The 13,561-nt window shown below is 41.8% G+C and overlaps 1 protein-coding gene across 4 annotated transcripts in view; it reads right to left on the bottom strand.

Moving 5' to 3' along the window:
- The window catches only part of LOC138783128 (E3 ubiquitin-protein ligase RNF31-like), a 28,778-nt gene extending 16,705 nt beyond the window's left edge, over positions 1–12,073 (bottom strand). For all 4 annotated transcript variants that reach the window (XM_069957410.1, XM_069957411.1, XM_069957412.1 and 1 more), the window contains exons 1-5: positions 12,013–12,073; positions 6,168–6,208; positions 3,515–3,560; positions 1,487–1,557; positions 767–937 (exon numbers count right to left, since the gene is read on the bottom strand). In XM_069957410.1, the coding sequence (XP_069813511.1) occupies positions 767–937; positions 1,487–1,557; positions 3,515–3,560; positions 6,168–6,208; positions 12,013–12,040 (357 nt within the window). In that variant the 5' untranslated portion in view covers positions 12,041–12,073. The remainder of the gene's footprint in view (positions 1–766; positions 938–1,486; positions 1,558–3,514; positions 3,561–6,167; positions 6,209–12,012) is intronic.
- Positions 12,074–13,561: the final 1,488 nt, after the last annotated feature.

Below are 13,561 nucleotides of genomic sequence, written 5' to 3'. Positions count from 1 at the left end.
GGCGTGATTGCTTTTTTAAATTACATTTTATGTATAAAAAAAATAATACAAAGCAATCAATACGTTTGATCTATTTGCAAAAAAAAAAAAAGTCTTACTGCTAATAAAAATAGTAAAACGTTAGAAAACCTAGTAAACCTGCATATCGCTGTGTCCAGACCGACCCATAGAATAAAGAAAAAATGGTTTTACCGTAAAGTGCATTACATAAACATGGAAGCCCCCCAAAATCTTCGGAATCAAATTTTTTACCCAAATTCAGCCCATAAAGGATATTTTGGGGGTTCCATCATTCACTTTATGGTAGATTGAAAGAAGCCATTACAAAGTACACTTGTTCCTGAAAAAAAACAAGCCCTCTCATTGCCCTGTAGGTGGAAAAATAAAAGAGTTATGGGTCTTGGAAGGCGAGGAGAAAAAAACGAAAACACAAAAGTGACAATTGGCCCGGTCCTTGAGGCCATTTCAGGCCTGGTCCTTAAGGGGTTAAAGAGGTTGCACTATAACCCTACGTGTTGTCCTGCAATCCTCCAAAGTAATGCTTCTATAGAAAATATCTCCATCATCCAGTGAAGCAAACCACATTTTTTTTTCTGTTGGATTGATGCACCTTTAGGCCTCTATGCAGCTGTCTAGTAGTGGGAGTTTAGTATTGTATATCCCATGTGTTGCTGCGGTGACATGGAATTCTATGAGAAATTCCAACTGGGAATAGTACTTATTCCAATTGCTTTACAATACTGCAGAAGTCATAAAAAGAAGTAACCTTTGAATATGGGTATTTCTCACAGCAGATCTGACACTCATGGGACAAGTACTGTAGGGCAGATGTGTAATCTGTACAGGAGGAAACAGCTTCTTGTATATCTTCCATTCTCCATGAGCCATCATTGATCTGACATAAATCATCAAAGATTTTTTGTTTCCATTCCTCCGCCTGTGTTTAAAGATGACAAAATAATTTAGTATATTTTTATTTCCATTTATTATTCATACTTCCATTTATTTCATATTATTCATATTTCCATTTATGGTAGCAATATTGTGAAAAATAACTCAAAACATAATAGATAACAACTAGTTGTCAATTTATTTACTCATTTTCTGTGGGAAGAACAGAAGAACACAGAAACAAGAAAAGATGTTCAAGAACTGTGTTGGAGAATACAAGTAATGTTAAATGATACAAAAGTGTAATCTTAAAGGGGTATTCCATACTTGTTATTACCTTTTCAATCTCCTTCCCCCAGTTCTGAGCCTGCTGCTTTCTGCTAAAGACACAGAAAACTGTGTGTAAGCCGTTCTCCCCCTCCTCCCTTCCGAGGCCGTCTGTCTCTGCATTATGTAATGCTGAGAGGGTTAATCACAGTGAAGTCACCAGCAAATTGACCAGGAGGGGGGATGATTCAACATGTATTTACTTGATGGGAATACCCCTTTAAGTATGGCAGTATAACAACACTAGAACAGAAAGACACACACTTACATCGACGTCATCTGTTGTATCATCAGTGTTTATATGGGGAACGTTGCTGCTTTGAGTTACACTGAAACTACCTATTGGAGTAAAATAGGAAAATATGTTTTTTTTTTTTTTTCAAAACTGCAAATATAATTACAAATGTTCAGTAACCCTCCACGCAATCCCTTAGTTATTGAATATATTGTAGAATATTTCATCATTATCATCTTGTATATTTTATTACAACTAAATTACAGCAAACCTCTGGCTTGCAGTACTTTTGGGTTATAATATTTTCAGTTATGTTGGCTTTTCCTGCACCATACTGAGTTAACAATTCTACCTACCCACCCCCACCCAACACCCCTACTCCTCTCCCCCACCAACTGACCCTTATACAATGCAGGGCACCAAGGGACGTATTGTGCTGGAAAGATGCAGAGCCGCTTTTTAGCCATCCTGTGTGCTGTTTTTTTTTTTTTTAACGATATTTTATTAGTGGCTTATGTAATATTTGAACATACATATTGAAAATTCATTACATATTCAAAAAGAAAGTCGCTCACAGGCAACAAAGGATTGTATGTTTACAATGTCATACAGATACAATGAGCCTTTGTAATAACCTTAAAAGACATATTATCATATACAATACAACGTAGTCTTACCAAAAGCATAGGTAGAAAAACAGTAACCTATAATATCACCTTAAAACATGGTATAGATGTCAGATATTCAAATATGCTACCAATAGAATGGACAGAAATGTCTTTAACAGAGAAAGGGAAAAGCTTAAGATATTTGGAGTGCTCCCAGAGTTCCCTTTTGGGCGGCCATGCAATACCAATCAGTGTCCTTAAATTGATTAATGACAGAGTCTCTCTCTTCTATAGTAAAATCATGAATTAGAAATTGTGTCCATTTGGACATAAATGTTTTTGTTGATTTTTCTTTGGTGCGCAATACATCCAAAAGTTCCCAATGAAAGATCTCCTTCAGAGCGGAGATTACATCCTGTGTGCTGTTAGAGCATACTACGCCATTGGCATAGTTAGGGCCCTATTCCATTGGACGATTATCGTTTGCATAATCGTTAACGATTAACAATCTCAAACGACCGCTATTGCGAAAACATTCACTCATTTCCATGGAACGATAATCGTTACTTATGATCGTATTTGCGATCGTTTTTTCTTCGCTATTTCTTCGCTATTGCGTTCGCATCTACTGCGATCGACCGAACGTTGTCTTATTCAATGCGAACATTTTGCGAACGAGCAACAATAAAAATAGGTCCAGGTCAACGATCAACGATTTCTCGTTCGGTTATTAATCTTTCACTGCATTTGAACCGAACGATTATCGTTTAGATTCGAACGATTTAACGATAATCTGAACGATAATCGTCCGGTGGAATAGGGCCCTTACACTAAGAGAGGTCTGTTCCTGGCAGCTATGGTCATAAGTCTCTTCCTTGATTAAAGTGAATGTAACACTAGGTACATTGCTTTGTATTTTTTACATGAACAGACCAGCACCATTGCAGGAATGTCGGTGCCACGGTCCTTTTTTTAAACCGCCGCCCATAAAGCATTGGAGATGGGCCCGGCGGCCCCCAGTGTAAGGGAACCCCACCCCTCTGTAACACGGCTCCATCAGAATCAATGGAGCCACGTCACAGAGGGAGGGGAAATCATCACACGGGGGGCAAGTAGGCCCGTCCCCAGTTCTTCATGCCTATGTTTACACAACATCGTTTTGTGGCCGTCTTTTCGGACAGATGTCATGTTAACACCAAGAGAGGGCCGTCTTTTGATAATTACAGATGCCAATATGAATGATCATTATTAATGGCTCTAATTATAAGACAGCCCTCTCTTGGCGTCAAAATGACAGCTGTCCGAAAAGACGGCCACAAACATATTTTTTTTCTAATTTTCTGGCCCTTTTGAAGTTTTTTTTTTTACATGATTTTAAAACTATACAATATAAGACATTTTTTTTTACTGTTCTTGAAAAAAATGGCAATTTTATATAAAGATTAATATTTACCTCTTTTTCTGCAGCAAAACCACAGCAAACAGCGATGGATAAAGCTCTAAAACAATAGGATAATAATGTCACACTTTTCACTCGTTCATTTGCCTTAATATATTAATTTTGATTTTGGACATTAACATATGATATTGTTTGGTGTTAAAAATATGGTAAACAGGAGCAGTCATTTTATGTTATGAAACCGGTATTACTGCAAGCCTGGTCACATGGAAGCAAGTTTAAACCTATCTGTTTGTACGTCATACATGCTCGTACACAACCTACATACCTGAAAAAGTATAGCTAGGCTGGTTACACATATACAGCTTTCTTGCTGTATGACCTAAGGATACATCCACCTCCTGTAGATAGATTATATATGCGGCTCTTTGGTATGATCAGCCATCAGCCGCACATCCACGGGGAGATTTTCAGCTGACAGGCAATGATTTTGTAACATGTCAGAACGGCCCAATCAGCCAACAAATGTGTGCTTTCAAAGAGGACCTGTCACCCCCGGTGACGGGGTGACAGGCTCCTGACCCCCCGTTAGAGCCCCCTATACTCACGTGATCCCGCCGGGTCCCGCTTCTGGAGATGGTCGGGTCACGGAGATATCGGCACCCGAAGCCCGGCGCGCGCTCCTCAGATGAGTCCAACACTCATAGAGAATGACAGGAGAGTCCAGCGCTCCGTCATTCTCTATGAGTGTTGGACCCATGTGAGGAGCGCGCGCGCCGGGCTTCGGGCGCCGATATCTCCGTGACCCGACCATCTCCAGAAGCGGGACCCGGCGGGATCACGTGAGTATAGGGGGCTCTAACGGGGGTCGGGAGCCTGTCACCCCGGCACGGGGGGTGACAGGTTCCCTTTAAAGCCTTAGGCTGTGTTTACACACTGAGGCTGGGTTCACACTACGTAAGTTTCCGGCCGTAGCGCGTTCCGTGAATAAGCGGCCGGAAACTTACGTAGTTTGCGTACAATGTAAAGTATACGATCTACGGCCGCACAGTTCACACTACGTACGAACTTACGCCCGGATCGTATGCGGCGCCGTAAAAAATGAACCAGACCATTATTTCGGGACGGAAATGCCGCAACTAACGCCCGTAGCGTTACATGCGGTCCCGTACGTAGTGGTGATTTCTTCATTTTTCAAGCTTTTTGTGCCGATCCAAAAGGTTCTGTGGGGTGTCCGGGGCTAGGCGAAGATTTCCAAGTAAAAGACCGCTGTCAGATCGCTACGAAGAGCGCTCAGGAAGCGTAAGTACACTACGGGCGTAAGTTTGCGTTCCGTACGTATCCGGCCGCAACTTGCGTAAAGTCTCGGCCGGAGTTTCATACGTATATGTCCGGCTGCGGAAAATATGCGGCCGGACATATACGTAGTGTGAACATAGCCTAAGGCTGTGTTGAAATGACATTCCTATTTATTGAATGGTCGCCATTTAATGAAAAATAATGGCCGTTATTATAAGAATAACGTTTGTCCTTATAAAATAACAGCTGTAATTCTGAACCTCAAAATCTGAACATGGCATCAAACTGTTATTGCTCTATTCTGCTCCTGAGGTGTCTATTTCACAGATTCATAGTTCTTATAGTGAAGAAGCCTTGTTGCTGGTGTGAGGATGTACCCTATTGTCTTTGAGGTGGGTTTGCATGAAACAGTTTTCTACCTTTTTGTTTTTTTTTTATAAAGGAGGGGGAGGGAGAAGATTTCACAGCTAACAGCACGAGAACGGTACTGAGGATTAGAGATGAGCAAACCACTTGGAAATTTGTCTCGGGAATTTGTGCGAATATTTGCGAATTGCATACAAACACATTTTGTTAAAAATAGTGGCGAGTGGTCTCTGCTGCAGCAAGGAAGTCCATTCTCCATTGCTGGATAGAACCCTCTCCACCGACAAGAAGGCTCCTTCTTGAGAAACTAGTTCATCTCTTCCGTATGGACTGGGTACAGGCCTCTTTACTCAAAGAAAAGAAGGTCCAACATTTCTACCTTACATGGTCTAAATTCCTCCCTCTCATCCCACTGCATGTAAGAGACAGACTGAAGCAATGCTTCCGCAATACAACATGGTATTTAGAACAGAACATTAGTGGTAGAGACCCATTTGATTTTCATTGACATCAAGTCTCACTGCTGACCTCATCTCCTACCCCGAGATGCTGCTCCTCCTCCTTTCCTCCGGGTGCCCAGTTCGTACAAACATGCTGCTAATTGTTCATGTTCGCCACTATGAACAATTTGTTCGATGATCGGAATGGTTATAACAATTGTTTTCGAACATGCAAACGTTTATCTCGTGATGTATGCAACTGCGTAATATTCGCAACTATATAATGTTAGCAACGACGTAAGTATAAAGTCGATATTGTGGCCGCCATGTTTAGCGAATTTGCAAACTAAATTGTGCAAATTCGCAAATTGCAATGAGGCAGATTAAACGACGGTTCGCTGCGAATTGGAATTCGTTATATTCGCTACTGAGGATGAAAGAAACACACATACCTTCATCCTCATTGCCGGTGCCCACTAGGGAGCTAGTTTCATCTAACCTGCTGATAGCTCCCCTTAAAATGTGTGCATTCAAGGAAATGTGCAATGTCACTATGTCATTTGGGAGTATTCCATGGCAAGTTTTTATTTGCAGGTACTAACCTGGAAGCAGCTATGTCCTTGGGTGTTTATTTTCATGGTGTCTGTGGGATAGAAGAAAATACCACATTACAAAGTTTTAATGTGTTATCTATTAGTGACGAGCAAACCGAACGCTCGGGTTCACCCCAACACAAATGTTCGGCATTTGACTCCTAGTGGCTGGAGAAGTTGGATGCAGCCCTAGGGAGTGCTAGAAAACATGGATACAGCCTATGGTCTATAGCTGTATCCATGTTTTCCAGGGCTTCCTAGGGCTGCATCCATATATACCTGGTTAAATGTTCAAGTCTCCTATTGATTTCACTGGTGCCCATTACTCAAGTCGAGCACTTGAGCTCAACTTAAGTAACAAGTACTCAAGCATTAAAGTTCGAACTGGAGAGAATGGAACGGCTGCACATCCCATCTATGGCTGATACTAATGCCGCTAGGCCTATATTAAAAATCAACACCAGAGTGTCTGTATATGAATTGATCAAGCCATATTGCCCCGTGTACCACCGCGCAGGTCCTCTGATCCACACGGGTCCCTACGCTAACTCCACACCGTGTCGGTCAGCGACCGCCAACCCCGCAAAGCGTGCACGTGCAGGGAAGGGAGGCCATGGAACGGCCCTGCAACCCCAATGTCACAGGACCAGACCCAAAAAGCCCCACCAAAACCCAGCCAGCACCACCGGCGGGGAAGGCTGCCCCCAAACGACACAAGTATGGATATGGTATTACACTTACCATTGCTGCTCTCACAGAATGGGGAAGACATAGGGTCCAGACATGTGAGCACAGGCATATTCTGCTAATTTTGGTCATGTGGGTCTTATAAAGGAGTGCTAGCTGTTCAGAGAGGGAGAACTGTAAAACACGAACTGGAGAGAATGGAACCGCTGCACATCCCATCTATGGCTGATACTAATGCCGCTAGGCCTATATTAAAAATCAACACCAGAGTGTCTGTATATGAATTGATCAAGCCATATTGCCCTGTGTACCACCGCGCAGGTCCTCTGGTCCACACGGGTCCCTACGCTAACTCCACACCGTGTCGGTCAGCGACCGCCAACCCCGCAAAGCGTGCACGTGCAGGGAAGGGAGGCCATGGAACGTTTCACAATGAAAAAAGGGACAGAATACATAAAATATGCACAAGCCAAAAAGACAGAAATGGCTGCACATCGCACCCATGGCTGACACGAAAGCTTATTTAGCTACATTTAAAACCAACATCAGAAGTTAGTATATAATTTGCCCAAACCATATTGCCTCATGTACCACGTGCAGGTCTTCTGATACACATGAGTCCCTAACCAAAAAACATCACTGTGCCGGTCAGCAACCACAATCCCCGCAAAACGTGCGCAAGCAGAGAAGGGGGGCCACGGAATGGCCCCGAAACCCCATTGTGACAGCCATTTCTGTCTTTTTGGCTTGTGCAAGCATTAAAGTTCTCACTCAACACTAACAAGGAGTTATCTGCTACATTTTACACTGTCCAGCAAGGACTTGAGTTTCAGAATCCAAATAATGTAAAGTACAGTGGATCGCACCATTAGGCTATGTTCACACAGCGTATATCTTCGTAAAACCACGGCCTTCGTACAACGGCCGTGATTATTACGAGAATATACATTGCATTGCTGTCTATGGGATCCTGGACGGAGTGTATACACATGGTATACGCTCCGGCCAGGGTCCCTAGCAGCGCTGCAAACAACTGACATGTTGATTCATTGAATAGTGGCCGCAGAAAACCATGTCAGTGCACACTATGGAGCAGAATGGCCAATCTCTTACATAGTCTGAACATAGCCTAACTCTGCAGGTCAGGTGTTCTTTTTTGACAAATCTGGTATTTAAAGGCACCTGTAAAAATAGATGGACTATCCTCATGAAGGGTCAACTTTTGGCACACCTATTAATCAGGTACTGTACCATTCACGTCAATGGGGCAAGGCTGTAGTTCCTTTCACTGCCATTAGTACATTACATGGTAATTTAGGAACTAGCTTTGGTAGACACTGAGATGGCTCCGGTTCTAGTGGAAGTAATCAGCAGTAGTGCTTGACGTCAGACCCCAACTAATCTCATATTCATGGCTAATCCAGAGAAAAGGTCATCAATTGTTATTTACGCTGTTAAAAACTTTAACAGCCTAGGGGCTTTCTGTAGATCTCCTGCATGTTCCCTTTAGCAGCCACTTATATCACTCTCACTCAATATTTAATAATCTGTACAGCAGTTTCCTTGACTCTATATGGTGTATGGCGTCTTGTTTTTGTCCTTTTTATCAAGCTACAGTTATCAAAGAATAGGCTAAATTATACATACAATATGATGATATATTAGTAATAGTTATCAGAAGAAGCATAATACAGGTTGCTACGGATTGTTTAAGTCCATTGGATTTAAAGGGGTTATCCAGCGCTACAAAAACATGGCCACTTTTGCCCCTCTCTTGTCTCCAGTTCAGGTGCGGTTTGCAATTAAGCTCCATTTACTTCAATGGAACTGAGTTTTAAACCCCACCCAATCTGGAGACAAGAGTGGTGCAAAAGTGGCCATGTAGCACTGGATAACCTGTTTAAGTCCACCAGTTTTTAGAATAATATTTGATTTCTTTGATTGTCGCCAATAGACTTGTTTCTGTCTACGAGGAAGTGTGCTAAAAATATGCAATGTCTGTAAAAAGTAGAAAATCTCCTTTTTCCACTTTTTCCTTCATGTGATTTGTATGTCACCTACTGAATGAAGTGGAACTGAGCAAAAAAGTTACATAATATATAATAAAGAGTAAAACAACACTTTGTGACTTTTATATGTTAGTTGTATGTGACATTGTATTTGTTTAGAAGGTCTCTACAACATATACATAACAGATATGTGTAAGGTATATCATCATAAGCGCTCAGTAATGGAGCCTCAAGCTTTGGACCTGTAATCTTGAAGAGGTTGTCCGAAGATGAAGCCAACCTATTTCCACTTAGCCAATAAATTAACATACATACATGGTAAATATGGTTAGTTTACTATGTTTATGTTGTCTTTCATACTTTTCTTGTGTTTTTGATATAACTGCTTTGTTGTATTCAACCCAATGTCCTGTATGGTGTACATATAATCTGACCTCCTGTTTCTGCGTACAGGACACTCTAGCCAGGAACTCAGCTAACTCTATCTCCCTTCCAATACATCTTATTGATACCTTTCATAGTGTGACTACAACTGCAGAGAGGAGATGTATACATTATGGGGGAACAACTACGAATGGGAGAGCAAGGTATACAGTATGGGGACTACCTGCAAAGGGGATGTATAAAGTACACAGGGGAACAGTATACAGGGGGAACAACTACACAGGGGACGGGAGGTATACAGTATCGGAGAAGAACTACAGGGGAACTTACAGTATAAGAGCCTAACAACAGTGGAGCATACTTGGCCAATTGAGATACAAAGTGCGGCTACAGTGTAAGGCCATACTGTTTTTATCCGAAAATAAGATCTACCCCTAAAAATGAGCCCTAGCCCTTTTTTCTGAGAAAAATAAAATAAAATAAGACCCTGGCTTATTTTCAAAAAAACATGCTATTAAAAATCTACTTTGTGCTCCTTTAATATATTGCTAAAATAAATAATCAAGTAGTTATGTTGTAAACCATATTGTAATACATTAGCTAACAAACACAGCTTTAATTGTATAAGTATATATGATGTAGCTATTGCTATCCTGCCATCACTAGACACTGCCGGCTGCTAACAACAAGTAAACAATTGTTCCACTAGTTGTTAAAGGAAATACTCGTTTTACCGCTACAAACATCCGCGTAAGTGCGATGTTAATATGATAAATATCAGGGGAAAACTAATTGTACAGTGATGATGATGATGATATTGAACATAATGACTTACCAGACTATCCTGTGGTCCTGGAGAGAATAAATGTCACAGTGAAAGCAAGAACACAGTCACCATTATACGCGGTGCAGTTCCTCCTAGCACGGCCAGCTTCCTCATTGCATCACTCACACAATCTTTGCTTTTTCCCCCTTGCTGTACTGTGGCTCAGAGGACATTCAACATTACGGAGAAGAACCTAGCTATGACTTTCTCCAAGTTATGACTGAGCAATTGCAAGGAAAATCTAGAATATTAAAGTGAGTGTACCATCAGGTCCCCTGAGGATGCCTACTTGGGGGAAAGTGGCTACCAGGGGGATGCATACATGGGGAATACATACTGAGGGGATGCCTACATGAGGGATGGTACTACAGGGAATGTCTACATGGGGAATACTACTTACTGGGGGGAGGAGGAGCAGCTACATAAGGGATATTATCCACTTGATGAAGGGGGGTCTGTTTGTCTAAATACTATTTAGATGCACAAAGGGCTGTGGGTCTAGCTTCTAAATGGGTACACAGGAGGCCATAACTACTACTATATGGAGACAGAGGGACATAACTACTATATTGGGGCACAGAAGGCCTTACCACTATATGGATGCATAGAAAGGGGTTAAAGCGAATGTACCATCAGGTACAACAATCTTTTTTTTTTACATTACCCAGTAGTCGAAAGGATCCTGGTGGTGTGGTCCTTTTTTCAAAACGCCGCCTTTTCCCATGCTTGGCACTGTTCTCTTCTTGTGCACCGGCCCGCTGTGTGCACTAGAGGTGGGCTCGGTGCCCCCCATTGTGACAATATCATTTTTCGTGTGTGATGAGGGCATGCCAATTCTAATGGAGGCGCATCACAGAAAAGAGGGGATATTGTCACACTGGGGAGTGCCAGGTCTGCCCCCAGTGCATAGATCAGGCCGGTGCACAAGGAGAGAAAGGTGGCTCACGAGTCACTGGATGTAACTGCACTATAATCCCTTACAAGATCTGCAGATCCTGTATACACCTGGATCTACCTCTATATAGTTGCTGCTTAGGGAGAATACTGGTCTTTATGTAGTGGATTTTATTCAGTGACAGGATAGGGGTATTATCCAGTCACTGTATGGTGAGGGTAGGGATCATGGTGTGAAAGTATTATTTGTACTGTGTATACTGGTATTATTAGTAATATCTATGTTTATAAAGTGGATTTTATTCCATGACTGTATAGGCCACAGGCATCAAACTATGGCCCTAAGGCTGATGCCAAACTACACTTGCCACTATGCCTGGCTTAAAAAAGATTCACGTTGTGTGAACTGAAACTGCTGCTTTTTTCTTCACATTGGTTATTTACCTGACCTGTTTATTTGAGCTTTTGGAGTGCTACAGCTTAGATAGATAGATAGATAGATAGATAGATGGATGGATAGATTATAGACTATAAATAGATAGAAGATAGATAGATAGATAGATAGATAGATAGATAGATAGATAGACAGAAAGATATGTAAAGATGAATCCGCAGCACTCCAATATGCACGAAGATAAATTATTGAATTTATTCCATCAAAAACATGCAATGTTTCAGTCGCCATTTTCAAGCATTTTCAACAAAGGGGATAGAAAGATTTTTGTCCACCTGACAGCTACTCCTCTATACTTCACTATATACATGTCTACTTCACTAGGTCAGACATAAATGTATTACTAATGGGGAGAGAAAAATAAGCTGCGGCCAGATGCTGTATCTCTGGGTGGGGGCTTATCTACTGTAAAAAAAAAATGACAAATGGGTTTGCGGAACTCTATCACTCCACAGTTATTCTATATGAAAATGTTACCTGGTCTTATAAATGATAATACTCTGTACCTCAGCAATATACTTTAGTATACTGTGCCCCCTTATATGCTTCCCTCAGTTTTGATACAGTGCCCCCTTGAAGAGAGCAGTTTCAGTCACTCACCTGTCCCCATGTCGTGCTCACAGGACATAGCTATGGCCTCTGCTGGTCAGGCATGACTTCTAGGAAAGAATGCAGACAGTGTAATGTAATGACGCTACCTGCACCTCACACAGAGTGCTGAGTATCACAGTAGGGAGCCAGGGGTTTCCTTATAACACAGATAACTGGTTTTTCAATGTGTTTGTCCCAAGGAAGCATTCATAGTTAAAAACTGGCTCTGGGTTTCCACTTCTCCCCAGTCCACTGAATTGGCTGTTAGTTTGGAACAATCTGTTTGGTAGGGTGCCTTTACACAGAGAGAGATTTATCTGACAGATTTTTGAAGCCAAAGCCAGGAACAGACTTTAACCCCTTAGCGACCCATGACGTATCTGATACGCCATGGTGCCGCGGGGGGTGTTCAGAGCGGCGCTGATCCCAGCTGACACGTGCAGCCGGGCAGTGCCTCTATTAGCCGGCGCGGGTCCCGTTGCGCCGGCTAATTAAGCCTCTAAGTGCAGCTGTCAAACCTGACAGCTGCACTTAGAAGCTTAGATCCACACATCCCTGGTGTCTAGTGGGACGGATCTCCCCCCCGCGATGCGATTGCGGGGGGGGGGGGGGGAGATCCGTTCTTCTACCGTGCCGGGCCTCAGCGTCGGAATGACGCTGATCCCGGCTCGGCAGTAGATTGCTATAGCCATAGCAATCTATGACCGATCTGACCAATCTTTGCTGTGTATATATACAGCATTGATCTCTATGAGAGATCATTGCTGTTTATATACAAGTCCCCCAGGGGGACTTCTAGTTAAAGTAAAAATAAAAGTAAAAATGTTTTTTTATTAATAAAAAATCCCTTCCCCTATTAAAAGTCCAAATCACCCCCCTTTTCCCATTTTATAAATATAAATAAATAAACAAATAAACATGTTTAGTATCACCGCGCGCGTAATCGCCCGAACTATTAATTAATCACATTCCTGATCTTGCACGGTAAACGGCGTCAGCGCAAAAAAATTCCAAAGTGCAAAATTGCGCATTTTTAGCCGCATCAAATCCAGAAAAAATGTAATAAAAAGTGATCAAAAAGTCGTATATGGGCAATCAAGGTACCAATAGAAAGAACGCATCATGGCGCAAAAAATGACACCTCACACAGACACATAGACCAAAGGATAAAAGCGCTGTAAGCATGGGAATAGAGCGATTTTAAGGAACATATATCTGTTAACAATGGTTTGAATTTTTTACAGGCCATCAGATAATATAAAAGTTATACATGTTATATATCGTTGTAATCATAACGACTTGAGGAACATGCATAACCAGTCAGTTTTACCATAGGGCGAATGGCATAAATGCAAAACTCCTCGAAATCAAAACAAATTCCTTTTTTTTTTTCAATTTGACAGCGCAAATGATTTTTTTCCGGTTTCGCAGCATATGTTATGGAAAAATAATGCCTGTCATTACAAAGTACAATTGGTTTTGCAAAAAATAAGCGCTCATGTGGGTCTCTAGGTGAAAAAATGCAAGCGCTATGGACTTTTAAACATAAAGTGGAAAA

Source organism: Dendropsophus ebraccatus, chromosome 2, assembly GCF_027789765.1.
Source record: "Dendropsophus ebraccatus isolate aDenEbr1 chromosome 2, aDenEbr1.pat, whole genome shotgun sequence".
NCBI classification, from domain to species: Eukaryota; Metazoa; Chordata; class Amphibia; order Anura; family Hylidae; genus Dendropsophus; species Dendropsophus ebraccatus.
Note: the sequence above shows the minus strand (reverse complement) of the source record. Positions and strands in the feature narration are given on the sequence as shown.